The 21363-nt window shown below is 37.2% G+C and overlaps 1 protein-coding gene across 3 annotated transcripts in view; it reads left to right on the forward strand.

Moving 5' to 3' along the window:
• Nucleotides 1-21363, forward strand: part of KLHL5 (kelch like family member 5) — an 89637-nt gene that overhangs the window by 24532 nt on the left and 43742 nt on the right. Inside the window, exon 1 of one of the 3 annotated variants that reach the window (XM_051967616.1) lies at nucleotides 18496-19298. The exons of the other annotated variants lie outside the window; for them this stretch is intronic. Coding sequence (XP_051823576.1) covers nucleotides 18916-19298 — 383 coding nt within the window. The 5' untranslated portion in view covers nucleotides 18496-18915. Of the gene's footprint in view, nucleotides 1-18495; nucleotides 19299-21363 lie in introns of those variants that run through there. 3 annotated transcript variants of the gene reach the window in all.

The raw sequence follows: 21363 nt of genomic DNA on the forward strand, positions 1-21363 counted from the left end.
TGGAAATGACTTTAAAAAATTATTCTAGAATTTAGATGAAAGTGAAAGTCAAAATTGATTTCTAGTTAGAATCTCTGGATCTATGATTAGAAGGTATCCCTTCAATAGCACAGATGGCAACTTACACATTTTTTAAAAAATCTTTATAGCTTGTCTCTATTCTCAAAAGTAGGAAGGAGTTGGAAATCCAGCAGACTTTAGAAGAGATCTTCTAGTTTTAATTATTTCAATTTTTTGTTACTTTTGCTAATTTGATGGGTTTGATTACTTTAGAATTGTTTTCTTTGTTGATTTCTTACTGTTTATAGTATGATTTCATGAGGGTGTTTGCTTTTCTTTTGAAAATTGTTCATATCTTTTAACTATTTATCTGTTGAAGATTAGCTCTTGGTATTGCATAGTTGGATCAATTTCCTACATATCTTTGATAATCAGATTTTTATCAGTAATATTTGTTGCAAAGATTTTCTATCACCTTTAGTTTTTTTTTTCCCCCTTATTCTAGTTGCATTGATTTTGTCAGGCAAAAACTTTTTTTTATTTTTTTTTTTAGAAATTTTATTTCATTATTTTTCTCTCTCTCTCTCTTTTTTTTTTTTTTTAACTTTTTATTGACAGAACCCATACCAGGGTAATTTTTTAACAGCATTATCCCTTGCATTCACTTCTGTTCCGATTTTTCCCCTCCTTCCCTCCCCCCCCTCCCAGATGGCAAGCAGTCCTTTATATGTTAAATAGGTTACAGTATATCCTAGATACAATATATGTGTGCAGAACCGAACAGTTCTCTTGTTGCACAGGGAGAATTGGATTCAGAAGGTATAAATAACCCGGGAAGAAAAACAAAAATGCAAGCAGTTTATATTCATTTCCCAGTGTTCTTTCTTTGAGTGTAGCTGCTTCTGTCCATCCAATTGAAACTGAATTAGCTCTCTTTATCGAAGAGATCCACTTCCATCAGAATACATTCTCAAACAGTATCGTGTATCTCCTGGTTCTTCTCATTTCACTTAGCATCAATTCATGTAAGTCTCACCAGTCTGCTGGTCATTCCTTACAGAACAATAATATTCCATAACATTCATATACCACAATTTATTCAACCATTCTCTAATTGATGGGCATCCATTCATTTTCCAGCTTCTAGCCACTACAAACAGGGCTGCCACAAACATTTTGGCACATACAGGTCCCTTTCCCTTCTTTAGTATCTCTTTGGAGTATAAGCCCAGTAGAAACACTGATGGATCAAAGGATATGCACAGTTTGATAACTTTTTGAACATAGTTCCAAATTCAGGCAAAAACTTTTAAATGTTTTTGTACTAAAAATGTTTTTATAGTTTATATTTTATGACCTCTTTCCTATCCAGTCATATTTATGAAGTGCACTTCAAATTTTTTGTGTGAACTTGTATCTATTTTCAAATTGGATATCTGCTTGAAGCTTATTGTTGCATAAAAGATTCTTGTGTAAAATAAACTGCTTTTTAAGTTTTTCATTCAGCTTTTTTCAAATAAGGAATCATGCCTTAGTTATTTATCTTCTTGGATTCACTAGATACTAATTTATTGTTTTCAGTTGCTTTTGTTCATCTAGCATGCCTAATTATTTTGGGTTTTGCCTTTTTAATCAATAGCAAATAAATCACAAGCATATTTACTTTATGAGATAGCTTTTGAGGTCTGATAATACTATATCTTCTTTATACTTGTATCCATTGAGGTTTTTTAGACTTTTGTTCTTTCAAATGAATTTCATTATTATTTTATCTAGTACTATAAAATGCCCTTCCTCTAATTTGATAGATGGAGTACTAAATCTGCAAATTAGGTTAGGTAATAGTGCCATTTTTATTATATTTCTTAAACCAACCATGACTATTAATTGTCTTTAATTATTTGGTTTTTATTTCTGCGAGGAGTATTTTATATTTGCACTTATATATCTAAAATACATCTTGGTATGTTCCACTGCATATATTAATTTTGTTATTTTTTAAATTAAGTTATTATTTATAAAATTCTTTTCTAAGTTTGTAGTTCTAAATTTTCTCCCACCCCTTTCTCTCCCACTGAGAAGGCAAATTATATCAATTATACATGTGAAATGACAGAAAAGATATTTCTCTTATTATCTATGTTGTAAAAAAAAATAGAGTAAAGTAAGAAAATTATACTTCAATTTCCATTCAGAGTTTATTAGTTCTTTCTTTAGAAGTAGTTAGCATTTAGGGAATTGTTTTGGATTGACCAGAGTAGCCAAGTCTTTGACAGCTGATCATCATACCATTTCTGTTACTGTGCACAGTTCTCACTTCACTTTGCATGAGTTGATATTGTCCTTGCCATGTTTTTCTGAAACCTAAAGTGCTGGACCTGGATTAAGGAAGACACGAGTTCCAATGTGGCCTCACATACTTATTAGCCATGCGACCCTGGATAAATCACTTAACCCTGTTTGCCTTAACTCAGTGGAGAAAAAATGGCAAACTGTATGAATGTTATAATTTATCAATGATCTTTTCTGTATCTTTGGCTATACTTGGGTGTATGTTGATTTCATTGAACCTGTTGAACCATCCTTGCATTCCTGACATGAATCTGATTTGATCATGATTAATTATGTTTTATGTATTTGCTATAGTTTGGCAGGATTTTATTTTAGCTTTTGCATCAGTATTCAGCAGTGAAATGGATCTGGAGCTTTTTCTCTGCTTTCTCTTTCCCTGGTTTGAGTATCAGGATTATATTTATTTCATAAAATAATTTTGAGAATATTAATTGCCCTTTAAATTTTTAAGAGAAATTGTTGTGATCTAGTTCAGATGGATCTGAATCGGTCCCTGTTCGGGCGCCAAAATGTGGTGAGCTTTTTCTTCTCAAAACGCAGCCAGGTGATGAAAGTTCAGATCTTTTATTATCTCCAATATAGCCCGGTTAGCTTAGAGGCCTATCTCTCTGCTTGGTTCCAAGAGCTCTCTCCGAATGTTGCCAAATCCAAATGTTGGAATTCTTGTTCTTCTCTGAACACAGCCGGTTTAGCTTAGGGCCCTCCGAATATCTCCAAATCCAAAGGTTCTGTCCTTCAGCCTCTGCCTCTGCTTTCTTCAGCCTCCAGCCAGCTCCACTCTTCATGTCATTCCGGTGAAATCTCGACTTGTAGCTTCTTCACTCTGAAGAACTTCTTTGACTGGCCCATTGAAGCTCTATTTATGCTCCTTCAAGAGAGGGATTGTGGGTTTTCTCCCATAGTGCTCTCTGGCCCAAAAAGCTTCAAGGGAGGTGTGAACTCATTGAACTCCAATGAGTAAAGGTGTGAACACAAGCCTTGTATTAATTAGTTCTACTTAGTACCTTGTTTCAGGTTCTGCCCAAAACATCTTCGTGTAAGATTAGAGCAACTCTAATTAGTTAGCAGTTAGTAAGGATTCCAACAAGAAGTCATTTGTAAATCTATCTGGGACAGGGTTTTGTTTGTTTTTGTGCTTGATTTTTTTCTTTCATATATCTTATAACTTAGTTATTTTCTTTTTTTTGAAATTGGGTTAAATATATTTTTATTAATTTCGGTATTTTACATTTTGTAGATACTCATCCATTTTCTGGGGGTTTTTATATTAGACGTAATTTCATTGAGGATTAATTTTTAATAAATGTGTCACTAGAAAATTGCAGGGAGAAGGCTCTCCTGGATACTGAGGAGGAGAGTTAAATTCCTCAGTCCTCTGCCCTTACTGCAGAGATTAGGGGAATGACAATCAGATCATGGGAGAGGGGGCTGGTCCCCTGTTGGAGGAAGGGAGGGATGCCGTATAGGGAACCAGAGGCCAGACAGGACTGTAGCCAGAACCCAGAATCCATAGCTTTAGACTTAATAAGAAAAAAAGACAAGGAATCTCTCCCCTCCACCCACCCCCCATTACCGCCAGGCCTATAATATGAGATGGAGAAGAAAAGAGGGCAGTTAGTAAAGCCCCGCCTCCCAATCTGAGGTGGGGGCAGGCCCCGAGGGCCATGTTTCCCCTTGGGGCCCAGGATACCCCCTTCCCTTCACTCTGTACCTTGGAATTTCGGGGATACTTCTGTCCTTGCCGGTTGGAGGACCGATGGCTTCCTGCTTCCTCACAGGAGCCATCCCAGGTGACACTTAGCATCGTGGTCAGGGTTCTCTTACCTTCCCAGACCCCTGTGGATCCCTCCCTGGGCTATCCCCACACAGTTTGACTCTCGGCCCTCCACTGCGCTCCCCCTTATGTTAAGGGCCTTCTCACCTTCCCGTCTTGGCTTGTTGGGGTCTGCGCCTCCTCCCCCACTAGGGTACTTTTCTGAAGGGTCTGGTTCTGTGCCTCCTGTGCGGAGGCTCCGATGTCCCCTCCACAGCTGGACCTGGCTTTGGGACGGTCCCTGCCTGGGATGCTCTGTCCCCTCAGCTCCACTTTGGCTTTGCTGGCTGCCTTCCTAGTTCAGCTCCCAGGCGCTAATCCTTTTCCCTCTGGGATTTCTTGCCATCTTCTATGTGTCTATCTTATATATCCATATAAATGGTCATTTACATGTGGTCTCTCCCATTAGATGATAAGCTTCCAGAAGACAGGGACTGTAATTTTGCCTTTCTTTGTATCCTCAGCATAGTACATGGCATAGAATAAATATGTAATCAATATGTTTACTTGATTTCATAATGACTCCTGATCTTTGTGGCCTTTATCTAGCCCCCTTCTTGCTCTCATAATCACCCTGGCTTTCTTGCAGGTACTCTTACACTTAATCTCCATTTCATGTCTCCTGTACCTTGAACTGGCTATCCCCCGAGCCCACAATGTTCTTTCTTCTCACCTTTGTTTTGTAGTTCTTGACTTCTTCAGCACTTAGCTTGACTCTCACCTCCTGCAGGAGATCTTTCTTTCTTGGTACCTTCAACTACAAATACCCTCCTCTTTTAGATTACCTTTACCTACTCTTATATATCTGTATATATTTAGTTTTTAATATGTCATCTCTCATTAGAATATACGCCTTTCTTCAGGGAAGGGACTGGGTTTTGTTTGTTTGCTTGCTTATTTGCCTTTCTTTGTATTTCTGGCATCCAGCACAGTGATTAAAACATACATACTAAGTGCTTAATAAGTGTTGATTAATTTGCCTTAAATTCACACAAAAATCTAGTTGTTGGCAAAATAGTTTAAAGAGACTTGCAACTTACTTTTCAAAATATTATAACTGAGACCTAGAAAATGGAAAAATCATGAACTCTGTTATTCTTTAAAAGTCTGCTGAGACAATCTCAGCAATTATCAACCAATAGCTACATTTCTTTCATCTTCCTAAATTAGTTAAGTTATAAAATCATTGTGATAAAATTGCATCTTGTTCTGGTCCCACCACCATCCCTTATTCTTCTAGTTTTAACAGGAAATAAGTGCAAAGGGGAACCTGGAGTCATGTACAAATCATCCCAAAGGTCAAAGAAGCATAATTTTCAAATTGCATCATCTATGAACTAAAATATCCTGCTGATATGTACCGATTCTGCTCCTGTGTTCTCCACAGTCCAGATCCATGGAACAGTTTGGAGTGATGATGACTTGGAAGTTTTACTGATAACTTTGGGAGAGGTCACTCAACTCAGGTCACACAGACAGGAGTTGGTCTGTTTCCCCAAAAATCCCTCTAAAAATGAGACCTCCAACTCCTTTCCCTCAGGTCTCTTGTGTCTCCCCTGGGGCTGTGCTGCAGGTGCTCCCAACTCTAATCCGTGGTTACAGGAGAGTTTATCTTCTGCCTTTCATCTCCCTTGCCCCATCCCAGCCTGGGTGGGCCTCGGGATCCCAGCCTATCATTGTTTTTCTTTGTGTTTCCCTTGAGATTTGCCCTGGTGCCCACTGTGGCTATTAAAAGTGTGATTAATGTCCTGTTCCCACTGCCTGCCAATCATGATCCTTCCTGGTGAATACCCAGAAAACTAGGCACACCACCTTGTTTAGTAATTTAATAAGTTATCAATTCAACGATTATATGCATATATGGAGAATGAAGTTGATGAACAAAACCAGATAGGGACATACAGGCTTTTTGGCCTTATTTTCTCTAAATCAGTAATCACTGTGTAGACAATTCATTTGGCCTTTAATATAGAAATACTTTTTATTTTCAAAACATATACATGGATAATTTTTCAACATTGACCCTTGCAAAATCTTGTGTTCCAATTTTTCCCCTGCATCCCCCTACTCCCCCCCTTCCCTAGATGGTAAGTAATTCAATCTATGTTAAATCTAATATGTGCATAGATATTTATAAAATTATCTTGGCTATCTCTAAATAGCCTACAATATAAGGTCTTGGGCAGGTACACTGTACTTGTAATTCTTTTTATTTAGCACAATGGATAGAAAAAATATTTGATGATGATAAAGTATTTTTATGTTTTTATTCTTAATCTTATAGATTCTTCTAGAATTGTAAAACTAGGAAGCACTACAGAGATTTTTTTCCAGCTCCTACATATTGATTAGGAAATCGAAGTGAGCGATGATGTGATTTCCCCAGCTTAGATAGATTAGACCCCCGCCTTCTGTCTCCTAACCCAGTTCCCTTTACATTGCCCTCCATGCAACATATCCCCATTCATCATGGGTCTGGGAATTATACTAGGTCCCCGAGAAAACTCCCTGATCCAGACTGTCAGGAGGAAAAGTCCTCTGAACCTGGACCCAGAAATCAGGGCTGGCTTTGACGCCTCTTTTGCCCTGTGACCTTGAACAAGTCTCAAGTCTTTGTTTTTTCAAGCTGGCTGTGTTAGGGGGTATACCTCAGTTCAGATTCTGGCTCGATAATTTTCCTACATGTGACTTCAGCAAATAGCTACAAAGGTATACTCTCAGGGTCTATGTTTCTTCACCTGCAAAATGATGGCATTGGACTGGAGGATCTTTTAACAACATTCTTCCTGTTCTGAATCTATGATCTCATGAACCTCAAGGTTTTTCTGATGCAGAAATGGGCAAAGAATATTAGCAGATTTCCCCCTTTTTTTGTTCTTGTTTGCTTGCATTTTATTTTCTTTCTCATTTTTTCTTTTTTGATCTGATTTTTCTTGTGTAGCAAGATAATTTTATAAATATCTATGCACATATTAGATTTAACATAGATTGAATTACTTACCATCTAGGGAAGGGGGGAAGTAGGGGGATGCAGGGGAAAAATTGGAACACAAGATTTTGCAAGGGTCAATGTTGAAAAATTATCCATGTATATGTTTTGAAAATAAAAAGCTTTAATTAAAAAAAAGAATATTAACAAACTTTAAGGATTGTTATGAGACTCAAATGTGATCATACATGCAAAGTGCTTCCAAACCTTTACAATACTACATAAATGTTAGTTGCTACTACTGTTTATTTGTACTTTATAAACCTTAAAACATTCTATAAATGTGACTTACCATTTTTTGTGCAAACTCCTTCTAATCTACTTGACTTAAATTATGCTAGAGTTTAAATGGAAATATTAATCAATTCTGGGTAGCCTAATAATGGCAAAATTTTAATGATAAAAGTAAATCTTTGACATTTCAATACTTGAATTATTATCCTATACAATGTAATCATTCTAATCCACAGCAAAACGCCTCTTGAGCAGATTTGAAGCAAGGATTGCACACGTATCCCTTAATTACAATTTGATATTTTCATTCCTAATTGACACTTAAATTACATATTAACCATGTTCTAAGGAGCAGCTGAGCTCTTCTCCCTTAGGCCCAACTTGAAGGACAGAAAGGTTATTTAAGGAAAAAGAAAAGAAGTGTGTAATTTTATATCTTTCTGACAGAAGTGTCATTTTTAAAAACATGCTAATTTAGGTATTGCATCAATGATTATACATTAGAATGACAAAATGTAAAATTTGAGATCATAATTTTAAACATAAATACCAAAAAGTATGGATCGGAATTTTTCTAATGCCGAAGTAATTGAAAGTTTCTATCATTGTATACCAGGATCTTCTTATGATAGCATTTTGAAAGTAGTAGTTTACATTTCTTTTATTTTCTAACTAAAAACCTCTGAATATGCAAGCTTCACATTAAGTTCCCATTGAACAACTATGTTCCAGTATTTCAAGAACCAGTCTGAGTCTTCCCTACTACCCTCTATAGGTAGGAAAAAATATAAGTGAAAAAGCAGTCTTCACAGGCTTGCTTTTTTTTTTTTTTTTTTTTTTTTTTTTTTTTTTGGTAACTCATCACAGAAGTATCACTTTACCTTTTCTTCCCCTCTTAAAAAAAAAAAAAAAAAAAAAAAAAAGCCCGTTTTCCTAAGAATTCGGGTCATAAGATCATTTTGGGCACAGCACCAAGCATGGAAACTTAATGAGGAATTGCCTTTTGTCTTCTGAATCAAATGCAAATGGATGTATCCTTCACTTTTTAAAAAGAGGTATGGACAATTAAAATATCAGAACAAAGGCAAGCTCAGCGCATCAATGATTAGGTAACTTCCCTATCTTCTCTTTCCACTAAGATTGTAGTCATATATTAGGATAAACCCTATGACAAAATTGTGAAGTAACATCATAGAATAGCTATTAAATGGTTATTAAAATGTAGGAGAAAATATGGTTTTGAAGTATCCTCTGCCTCACCTTCTTAGCCATAAAGACTAGAATCATATTATGTCCTTTCCTAATAATTGCACTTACAGCCTTTTGGTTATATTAATACAGGATGGAGCAGTTAAGGTTTATTAGGTGGCAGAGGTTACTAGTTTCATGAAGTAGTCTCTGAATGTGTGCTAGGAAAAGAAAATAAGCATAGAGAATAAGTTAAAGTATATATTCAGAGAAGTACAAATAGAGACAGCTCGAAAAAAAGTAAAGATTTTTTTTATAGTGAACCTTGATTAAAAAAAGGTTGAAAATACTTTGAAATCAAATCTCTATTGGCTTTGTACCTTTAATGCTTTTTTTCTAATATATTGTTAAGTATGATCACATTTTGGTTTTCAAATGGCAAGACTTTCCCTACTGATTTACAAATTACCCAGGATTTCTATTAAAAATTCCAGATCCCTCATCAATATTTTTTATATATTACAATCACTAATACTACTAGAGCTCCTTTTCCTTTCTTAAAAAAAATTAACTTTTATCTTAATTTTTTCAATTATTAAAGCACTTGGTTTTTTTCCCTTCCTCTTCCTTACTTCATTGGGAAAAAAAATCATTGTAATAAATGTGAATAGTCAAGTAAATATCACTTCTGTCAGGAGATAGTTAGCATTGATCAAAGTGATTAAGTCTTTCAAAGTTGTTTGTCTCCCCAGTGTTGTATGTGTATAAATCGTTTTGGTACTGCTCACTTTCCCTTGACATCAATTCATACATGTCTTGCTAAGTTTCTTTGAAATTGTCTTTTTGTCATTTCTTATGGTACAGTCAAAATTCCGTCATATTTGTATACCATAATTTATGCAGCCATTCCTCAGTTAATTACATTTTAATTTTTACTTCTTAATTTTTAATTCTTTGCCACTACAAAAAGAGCTGCTATAAATATTTTTTGCATATGTTGAACACTCATTTTCAAAGGATTTGCTAGAATTCTTTTGAATAAGGCAAATACAATCAAGGCATTAATGTTCTGGGATCACAAATCCTATAATAGATTTAGGACTAGAAGGAGCTTTGGAAATGATCTAGTTTTAGCTCTCCCTTCCTCACCATTCTAAAATTGAGGAAACAGGGCCAGGGAGGGTAAATAGAGTTGTTGTTTTTTTAAATTACATAATTGTTTTACTTTAATGGGGGCCTCCTACTAAAGTTAATAATGTATTAATTGAAAGGAAGAATTTTTTCAAGCACTATGGCATCCAACAAGTACAGGAATTATTTTTTAGTTTAAGGATATGTAGTTTAAATATACCCCATTTATTACTCTTTATCAGTCCCAAGTTTCACCTAAACCTTCTTAACCCTCTATCCAAAAACAAGGGACATTTTCATTGTTCGACCAAAAAAACTTTGTGTAATTTTCTTTTGGTTCAAGTACTCAAGCCTCCCTTTTCTACATTTAGTCAATAACTTTTCTGGCCATATTTTTAGGACAGTCTTGCTTTATATTATAAGTGAGTAATATTAAGAAACTGCAGCCTTGTTCTTTTTCCTAGATATTGAAAGGCCGTTCTTACAGCCTGACAGGGTTCTGTGATGTTGATTTCGCCATTATTTTTATACATGAACTTGATTGTGGCTCCCAGAGACCATTTAGGAGAACTGGTCTAAAAAGCTACTCTAAATATTTCAAGGGATGCCACCCTCAAGTGCTGGCATTTCAAACAGTGAGTGGATGTGGGCTTTCATGGGATTTTATCTTCCTACTTCTTTGTTAAAAGAAAACTCCCTGATTTGCCATACTGGGATCAGATTCAGCCTTAACTGTGGAAAAACTAGGCTGTTTACCCATCGTATGATTTAGACAATCCTGTTACTCTAAAATGTCTTCCTCAAGATCTTGGAAATCCGTTTCCTTTTATCACATTGACTGAAACTCTAAAGTATAAATAACCTCTCTATATAATACACAGGCCGTTTTCAAGGTGAGCTCCTCAGAAGGGCAGATTGCAAAGGCAAAGGAAGTTTTCTTTCACCTTCCTGGGATCGGGCAGGTCTGAGGTCTCAAGATGGGGTCCCCTGCCCTTGTAGCTCCCAGGGCTCTTCTGGCTACTGCTGCCGCATGCCCAGACTCGAAGCCAGCCTCTCTGGCCCTTGTTTAGAAAGGGGGTGCCAGATGCAGCCATAGGGGCGAGGCCGTGTGGGGCTTTCTGAGTAGAGGTTCGGGAGGGTCTGCTGGCTCCCCCTCCAGCTTGTCTTAGAGACAGGAGATGGAGCACCCCAGATTGTGAGAAGGTGCTCAAAGAGGCCTGGGTGGGGAGAGTAAAGGGGGTGGGGGGAGGCAGACCAGAGGATGCGATGGAGTGCTGGCCCAAGATGGGGCCAGAGAGAGAGTGGGCTGACCCTATCCTGCCTCGAGTATTGGGAGACCTGGGCCTCTTTAGCCAAACCCTCCCACAGGTCTCAGTGACCATGGCAACACCGGTTCAGGGATGAGGCTGGGGAGCCGATGAGGCTGGGGAGCTGATGAGGCTGGGGGCCCACAAGGCAGAGCATCTCCTCTTCCTCCCAGGAAAAAACCAGAACCCAACCTGTAAGTACATAAATGTGGAAGGGAAAAACCCTCTGCCTTTCTGGCCAAAGCACAAATGACTGCAGTTTTCATTAGTCTGATCACTTGGGAAATTCCTTCCTTCTCTTCTTCATTCCTTCCTTTCTGCCTTCCTGCTTTCCTTCCTTCCTCCCTCCTTCCCTTCTCCTTTCCTCCCTTCCCTCCTCCCTCCCTTCCTTCCTTCCTTCTTCCCCTCTTTCCTTCCTCCTTCCCTCCCAAAATATCTTGGGATTTACTGACTAGATCTCTTTGTTAAGGACCATGCCTTAAACCAAAACCACCCTGATTTCTCATTGATTGGCCACCAATGGGTCCCAGGCCAGCCCCATTTCATCATTGATTAGGGAAATTTGAATAAGATGATGAATGTGAAAATGCTTTTTAGTCCTACATCAATGTTAATTCTTAACTTTATGCTGCTCAGATCCCTTCATCACAAGAAAGGAAGAAAGTTAGCTTGTGTTAAGCACTTAGGTATTAGGTCCTGTGCAGTGCTGAGGCACAGGATCTCATTTATTTCTCATAAGAATCCTGGGAGGGAGGTGCTATTGTTAGCCTCATTTTACAGTTGAGGAAACTGAGGCAGACAGTTGCCCAGTGTCACACAGCCGGTGTGTGTCCAAAGCCACAGGTTTAAATCCAGTTCTGCCTGACTCCAGGCCTCTCCTTGGCTGAGCAGTGGAATTGCCTTATCCAAACTTCTCCCCTTCCTGAAAGTGTTCAGTAGTCCAGAGACTATTTCCTCAGCTAGGCTTTAAGAAGAAAACAATCTACGGTCAATCCTCAACTTCCACAGGGTTACATTTTTAGAAAATGACACAAAAGTTAAAAAAAAAAAAGTGAATGTTGATACATTGAACCTGTGGGAAATAGGAGGCTAGGTTCCTGTGACAACAGAAACTCATCTTCTGCTGGAGATAGCTGGAAGGACACTTTTCCATTTACAAAACATGCACTTTTTCCTAACACAATAATCATGAAATAACCCATAAAGTACAACGCACAAAATAAAATTGGTAACATGCAAAACATTTTTCTCATTAGCAACTGCCTAGAATTCTGTGGCTGTTTGTGCTAATATTTCAGTTAAAAAAAATTTGTTTCAAACAATATTCAGTTTTTATAACACATGAAGTCTAAAGTACCACAAACACTTTCCTTCTTTAGATGGTTGTAGTGAATTATTGATTAATTAACATAAAATCACAGCAACACTGCTGTAGACCTTCAGGCATGAAGTTTTCTCACTAAGCCACATCACTGACTTTGCACACTTGGACTTAGAGCCCAAAGGTTTGCACAGTGTTTAGGGGCATAATTACAATGCAAAACTTGAGTTTTAAAGGCAGACAAGGAAAATATGCCACCGAGAGCTCTTCACAAAAAAAGGGTGAAAATCAGTGAAGGTCCTGACAGTAGAGTACCAGCTGCTTCACAAATTTGGGCTCATTGTCCCTCTCATTTTTTCTCTACTGCACATAGCTGTGAAAATGGGTACAGGTGCCTATGCAAAAGTGAAAATGAGGTTAATAGTAAAATCACAGGAATACTTGAAATTGCAAAAGTTAAATGCGTGAATGTTGAGGATTGTAATTCATTTATACTAAGGTGTGAGAGTTGTCCATTTAATTCTCTCTGTACTAGCACTTTAAAAAGGAAATCCATTTATTCAAATGAATGTGTCATCAGTGAAATTTCATTTGGCACAACAAAGTTAACTGAAGATTTTCTAGAGTTGTAGGAGAAAGATTTGGGGACAGAAGACCTACTCTGAAACATAGGCAGATGCTGGGGATTTTGCCTTCGAGAGCAGATCCTTCAACTATTCTTGACTTCATAGACTTTTCCCGTTTACTCAAAACTAAGAGTATCCAAAAGCGCCCAAGTGTTTTCAGAATTCTACCTCTCCCTACTTCATAGTGTCCCTAAGGATCACCTTTAGGTAGAGAGGGAGATGAGTGAGCCCAAGATTGTCGTAGGAGTAGGGCAGCAGCTGCTCTGGAGACAGTACAGGATGGTGGTGGGGGAAGATAAGGGCCCCAGGGAGGCTGGTATCAAGAGATTGGGCTTTAGACATCATGTGGTCTGTGACCCAGTGGGCAGTGGGAGCCTCCTCGCGTTGTGGCTTGTGTCCCATCCACAGAAGAGGAGGTGTGATCATGGAGAGGGTCACATGATCTGCAAGACTGAAGCTAAGGTGGCTCTCTTCAAACCACATTAGACCTCTAACTTTCCCATCCCTCCAGCCCCCAAAAGCAGCTGTGCACCCGTAGTCTTGCAGTTATGGTGGAGGGCTCCCCTGAACGTTTCTTTGAGTTGACATATTTCTCACTAGACCCAGAACGTGCAGGAGATCCTGAATGTGTCAAGGACAAAGCCTCCCCCCTCAACTGACATCACTTGGTGTTGCACCCCAAACTGGATCCCCTTTGTGTTCTGGAGAAGCAAGACAGTACCTAGTCTGGGCCAATGTGTACACTTGGGGTCCCTGGAAGAAGCATGTGGTTCCCAAGGGGAGAAAGGCGGCCTTGCCGTTGCCTGGCTCCTCTCCTTTGGGAGCGGTTGCTGCACCTTTCCCTCCCTCCCGGGCCCCTTCATGTTTTCTCCTCCTTTTTGTTGTTCTCTGTAAGACTTGGGAACTCCTTGGTTTCCACATGCGTGTTCATTCCTTCAGTTACTAATCTGGTTTTCACATAAGTCTATTGATATTATCATGGTTTCTTGATAATACATGGGGGGGAAAAGACAAATTAGGGGGAACATAGCTCTAAAAGTTAGAGCTGGAAAAGCTTATGGCAAATAAATGCAAATATAAAAGAATGTACCTATCTTGAAACACGACAAAAATAGAGGCATTACAAATATAGAAACATAGAAGTACTAAACATATCCCCTTTACTCATTACTGTATAATAAAAATAGTACAGGGAACATAAATGAAAAGTTCAGATGTAACAGAGATTCAATAATGGCAACATGAATAATAAGTACATCCAAATGCAAATCATAGATCAATAATTATATGAAAAATGAGACTACAACATACCAAATTTATTGTTTACTCATTATTTTTACTCATTATTGTTTACTCATTATATTATGTTGATATTTGAAGGGATATACCGAAAGCCTATCTTCAGTTGAAACATTTTATCCCTGAGAATATATATTAATGAAAATAATTAAATGTGATGTCTTAAATGTCAGAAAAATGTTTTACTTTATCCATGTTCTGAAAAAGAAAAAGAAAAAACAGGATTTAATCTACATCGAGAACATTACTTCTCTATCTGCAGGTGGAGAGCATTTTTCATCATTAATCCTTTGAAGTTTTGGTGGACCAAAAAAAAAAAAAAAAAGGCCCCATCAGCACCAAAATGTTTTAGTAGCAGAGAAATTTAAGCAAAGTAAATACTTGTTTATTAAAAAACAGCTAAACAAAATATGGTATTAATAGAATGAAAGATTACTAAGGAAACGAGTGTCAATATAAAGTAATTATTAGATAAAAATTAAAAAAAAAAGAAAGATTACTAAGCTATAATGAATAATATGATCAGAAAAGCATAGAAAGATATAAACATGCGAAATGAAGAAAGCATCCTAGTTATATACCAGTAAATCTGACAATCTAAATGAAATGGTTGAATATTTGCAAATATATAAATTGATTAGATTAATAGGGTTATTCATTTGATTTCTATTTTAGAAAAAAGAAATCAAAACAAGCCATAAATGAGCTTCCTAAGAAAAAATCCCCAGGACCAGATTGACTTAAAAATGAATTCTACCAATTATTTAAAGAACAATTAATTCCAATATTATGTAAACTCTGAAAAAAAAAAGGTAAAGAAGCACTTCTGCCAAATTTTTCATATCACAAATTTGCTTTTGATACCTAAACCAAGGGAGATCAAAAATGGGGGGAAAAACGATAATCCAATTTCCATAATGTATATAGATACAAAGAGCTAGCATTATCTGTAATGACGATAAACTAGAAACCTTCCTAATATGAAACAAGGATGTCCATTATCACCACTATTAATTCAGTATTGTATTAGCACTGCTGGCTATAGCAATAAGATAAGAAAAAAGGATAAAAAAGAATTAAAAGTTAAGAATAGGCAATGAAGAAACAAAATTATCAGTCTTTGCAGATGTGATATTATTAGGAACTCAAGAAAACCAACAGAAGAATTAGTTAAAACAATAATAATCTTAGCAAAGTTGCAGGATGTAAATAATAAACCCTCATAAATCATCATGGAGTCAGGAGATCTAATAGTGAGGGGTCAATTCTGCTATCCAAACATCCACTAGAATACTCTTGGTACAGTACCAAGTTAATATTAATTCTTGACTTGCCTTAATAATAATTTCACCTTTCATAAGGGAGAGTAATTCAAAAGGAATTACTATTCTGAACTTTGTTCTAATGAATAAGAAGCAGCTAATTAGTTGCTGGAGTAGAAATAATGGAATTTTTATGGGAGAAAAGGATCTATTCCATCTTAGAATTCATGGCAGAGAAGGCCAAGAAGGCTTGGGCCCCATTTTGCAGCCCCCCTGGAAACTTGCTTCTTATTTCACTGAGAGACTGAGTTCCCCTTGCTCCCGTCACAGGCTTGTGAAGCATTCTACTATGTCTTCATTTCTGTCTTCTGTGTAGCAGTGGCCCTTTTCCTTGCCAAGGCAAACTCCTCTCCAGGCAGGAATAGTGGGCTCTGGCAGAATTCTGCCCCTGAATCCCCAACCACTCACTGACTTTCCCTCCCTCTATGTGGGCTGGTTGCTTCCCTGCTTTCTACAAACACCCCCTTAAAAACTGCTTCCTTGGTCAGGCCATCTGGCGGGACTCCCAACCACTTCACCTTCTCCTCATTCAGCCGACGTGGCTTTCTGCAAAGTTATCAGTGACCTTTCTTCAGTTCTCCTCCTCATCATCTCTCTGGAGTCTTCCACAGCAGAGCTCATCCTTGCCCGTTTCATGCTATCTCACTTGGTGATCTCATTAGCTCCTATTGATGCAACTGTCATCTGAACCAAGGATTCTCAGATCTGCTTATCCAGGCCAGATTTCTCTCCAAACCTTCACACTTGAATCTCTAAACTGCCTGCTAGACATTGTAAACTCAAATGTCCCATCTTAAACTCAAGATATTCAAGAAAGTACTCGTTATTTTTCCCTCTAAGCCTTGACCTCTTCCTAACTTAGCTTTTTCTATAGAGGGCACCATTATGTTCGCAGTCACCCAGCTTCGCAACCTAGGTATCCTCCTTGATTCTTCACTCTCACACTCTTCCCCCCCCCCCATATACAATCTGTTGTCAAGTCTTATAATTTTATATAACATCTCAAGCTATTTCTCTCAACATCCTGGTACACACCCAATCATGTAATCTTTTTTTTTTTTTTAATATTTCCACCTTAATCATGTTGTGAAAGAATAATTAAAACAAAAGGGAAAAAACATGAATCTTAAGAAAAAATTGAAAATGATACTCTTCAATATGCATTCAGACTCCATAGTTCTTTCTCTGGATGTGGACAGCATTTTCCATCCATGAGCTTTTTAGAATTGTTTTAGCTCAAAAGTCTATCAAAGTTGATCATCCTCACAATGTTGCTTTTACTTTGTACAATGTTCTCCTAGTTCTGGTCACTTCACTCAGCATACCAACCATGTAATCTTTATCTTCAGTAAATTCTAGTGGACTCCTTACCATCTTTGTATCCTTCATATAGTGAACATTTAATAAATACTTATTGACTGGCTACAGCCTCAGATTCCCCTAGGAACCATCGTAGGATGGTTAAGATCAAAGAAATGAGATTTTGAAGCAGAAAACTGGCAAAAAATTTTACATCCAAGGGTAACTAATAAAGACCTCATTTCTAAAATATATAAAGAATTGATTCAACTTTGTAATACAAGCCGTTCTCTAAGCAATAAATGGTCAAACAATATGAATAGTTTTCAGATGAAGAAATTAAAACCATTTCTAGTCATATGAAAAAATGCTCTAAATCACTATTGATTAAAGAAATGCAAATTTAGACAACTCTGAGGTACCATTACATACCTCTCAGATTGACTAAGATTATGAGAAAAGATAATGATAAACATTAGAGAGGATGTGAGAAAACTACTACATTGTTAGTGGAGTTGTGAACTGATCCAACCATTCTGGAAAACAATATGGAATTATACTCAAAGGGCTCTCAAACTGTGCAAACCTTTTGATCCAGTATTGTCTCTACTGGGCCTGTATCCCAAAGAGATCTTAAAGGAGGAAAAGAGACCCACATGTACAAAAATGTTTGTAGCAGCCAGTTTATAGTGGCAAGGAACTGGAAACTGAATGAATGCCCATCAGTTGGAGAATGGCTAAGCTATGGTATATGAGTGTTATGGAATATTGTTGCTCTGTAAGAAATGTCCAGCAGGAGGATTTCAGAGAGGCTTGGAGAGACTTACACGAACCGATGCTGAGTGAAATGAGCAGAATCAGGAGATCATTGTACATGGCAACAACCAGTGAGATGATTCAGGCCAGTTCCAATAGACTTGGGATGGAGAGAACTATCTACACCCAGAGAAAGGACAGTGGGAACTGAGGGTGGATCAAAGCATACCTTCTTTCATCTTCAGCTTTCTTCCCCTAGCCCATCCCTCCAATAAGTGACAGTGACTACCTCTCCTTGCTGTGGAATCACTTCAGTCACGTCCAGCTCTTGATGCCCCTATATGACCTAGACTGAGGCTCACAGGGAAGTGACTTGTCCAGAGTCCCACAGGTAGTGCGAGGTCCATCGCTCCCCCGATGTAGAATCATCTGTATTGGGCTTTTCGAACCCTCTGCCTCCAAGCTAGAGGAGAGAGCTGGGCAGGTGACCTTGCCCGACCCTGCTGCTCCTAGACCCGATGCACTCACCCGCTATGGTCCCACCTGTGATGGTCCACGATGCCCTGATCCGTGGTGGCCTCTCCTGCAATGACCCAGCCTGCGATGGTGGTGGTGGTGATTTTTTATAAAAACCAGTCACAGCCTTGGTGGGCCTCAGTTTCTTTGTCTGTGAAGGGTCTCCAAGGTACCTGCCGGCTTTAAATCCTCTCACCTGAAAGCATTTGGAAATACTGTGACTTTATCGAAGTTACTGGTCCCTATAAAGGAAATGACTGTCAAATAAATTTCCTGTGTCAGCAATAAAAGAGTTAACAGAGAAAGCTGTGGAGATTGAGATACATCATAGGAATTGTGCTCTCTGTCTCTGTGGTTTAAGAAAGGGAGCTGGTGTTCTGCATTTGAAAGGATTTTAATGAATGCTGTCAGTGTTTGGGAAGCTAATGGTCAGCATTGAAGAGGAGAGTAAGAGAAAATGCCTTGGCTTTTCCGAGATGGGCTCCGGAGAGTTTTCTTTGCCTGACTGGGACTGCCCTACCTCGTCGCTCTCTCTTGCTCTCCCTCTCTGCCCTTTTTTCATTATCCTTTGTTCTTTGTAGCCTGATAGAGTGTTATGAAAGTGAATTCAAATTCATATGTGAATGAAATTTGTTTTCCTCCAGATCTGCTTGCGGTAGACAGCAGAGCATGTGCTTTTCTTGTCTTGGTTGGATGCACAAATCTTTTATGTGCACTGCTTCTTGTCCTGTTGCCTAGACGATCACTTGCTTTTTTCTGAGGATGTCTGGTTCTCGTAAAGAGTTTGATGTGAAGCAGATTTTAAAAATCAGATGGAGATGGTTTGGCCATCAGGCATCATCTCCTAATTCTACCAGTGACAGCCAACAGGGAGATTTCTGGAATCGAGGACAAAACGGAACAAACGGTGACAGAAAGTTTTTAGATCCATGTAGCCTACAGTTACCATTGGCTTCAATTGGGTACCGAAGGTCCGGCCAACTAGATTTTCAGAATTCACCTTCTTGGCCAATGGCATCTACCTCTGAAGTCCCTGCATTTGAGTTTACAACGGAAGATTGTGAAGGTGCACATTGGCTTGATAGACCAGAAGTAGATGATGGAACTAGTGAAGAAGAAAACGAATCTGACACCAGTTCATGCAGGTTAACGCTTATTTTCTTATGTTAAAAGTTGCTATTTGTTTGCTAATGTTTTAAAATACTTTGGCATTTATTATTTCTTATGTCTGTTATAGAAAAAAAAACCCATAATGCTGAATTGACCAAAGCATATAGCTTTTGGATAGGACAAACAAATATGGCATTAAAATGTGATATTTCCCAGTAAAATTATGAAGGAAGCAGATATTACATTCATTTATTTAATAATCTGTATATACAGCATTCATGTTTTGAAACATCTTTATAGATTGCATCTAACTCATGTCCATGATAATTAACATAGATTTGTCAATGCCTTGAAAATTTAAAGTGGCATTTTTATAGATAAGATGCTTTAAATTTGTACCACCTATTACATTCTACAATCATAAGAAGTCCATGTGCCCGATCTTTAATTTCTATGAAAACGAAAGGTTAGAGATGTAATTTTATTAGGATTATATTTCTCAATAATATTTTCATTCTGTAAAGCTCTCTTTGTCCTATGTGTAGCTCCATAGATGATACAGAATATAGTAACATGTCTCTTCCCAAGATGACAGCTACTAATGCATGGTACATTTTTTTTCAATGCAATTTGCAGCTAATTATTGAGTGGAATGTGACATTTTCTTTTAGGAGTATTAGGAAGATAGCTGTTATCAGATGTTGGGAAGGGAACAAGAAAGGGGAAAACGAACAAAAAAGGGGTTAAAAGGAAAATGAAAGGGGAAGGAGGAGAGAAGGGATAGGGATCAGAGTCTTTGCTGTTCCTTTCATTTGCTCCCTAAAATCTTGATTATGCCTAGAGAATGTTTTTCTTAAAGTCATCCATGAAAGATATAATTAAGATTCTGTAATTAAGTAAAAGATTAAGATATATCTGTAATGCATCTTAATTCAGACATTCCTTTTTTGGATTTTCATAAAACTTGCATAGAATATATATTGACTGTCATTGCAAAAGGAATGTTAAGGAACTGGTAGAAAATAAGCTGTTTGGCTTTTTTTTTTTAAAGCATCTCTTTACTATAATGATAGAATATGGATTTTTTGCAGCATGTTTGTATGTGCTGATGGTTTCGTGCACTACTGAATTGTAATTATTTGTACTTTTAAATCATTTGAACTTAAAAGAGAAAAGGGCATTATATTTTGCATAGGCAGACAGCTATTTTAATTTTAGCTTTTCTTAAATGAATTCAATCACTTAATGTTATGTAAAACATTTATCTATAAGGTCTAAGCTACTGATAATTTAGAGAAAGAGCAATAGAGTTAATATAATTTTAATGTTTTCTATTCCTTTTAGAAACTTACTATATTATAGAGAATGATTTATTTAATGAAGGGGTAGTATTCATAGTTGATCTTTGTTTCCAAAATCAAATGACAGTTCTCTATTTAGAAAATAACATAGTATGCCATTAAGATGTAATGAAAAACATTTTTAAGAATTTTCAAGCCACTGCTTACAAATCAAGGAAGCATATCTGTCATTGTAGCTGGAAAAACCTTTTTAATATGTAACTTCTTTTTGAGGAGGATTGTGTTTCATATGTACATATATTTGAATAGATGTGATGATTTTTCTCTCTCCCTGTAAAAAATAGTTGCCATAGTTAACATGACACCTAATTAACTAATGCTGTAATTCTACATAATGAAAAATCATCTTATTGGGATATTCTTAGAATGATATAAAAATAGTCACCTCTTTCTGAGAGATTGGTGAATGAATTATTTAAAGAATAAGCCAGATATTTTGATTTGTGAAGAAAAAATAGAGAAACAAAAAAAGAACCATTTAAAAAAGGAATCATGTAAAAAAAATTTTAAATGTATTAATTTTAAAAAACCGAGGATTAGGTAAACAAGTATGGAATAAGTGAATCACAGGCAGGAAGAATCTTGTTCACTTTTATAAATAAAATGCTGAGGGAAGGTTTGAACTGTACTTTCTCAAAAATAAGATAATTGAAACACACCTCTCTATTTCTTTTGAGTCATAGCCACTTTATTTTTTTTTAATTTTATACCTTTTCTTAATCACATTCTTTTTCAACAG

This window comes from Antechinus flavipes, chromosome 6 (assembly GCF_016432865.1).
Source record: "Antechinus flavipes isolate AdamAnt ecotype Samford, QLD, Australia chromosome 6, AdamAnt_v2, whole genome shotgun sequence".
NCBI lineage: Eukaryota > Metazoa > Chordata > Mammalia > Dasyuromorphia > Dasyuridae > Antechinus > Antechinus flavipes.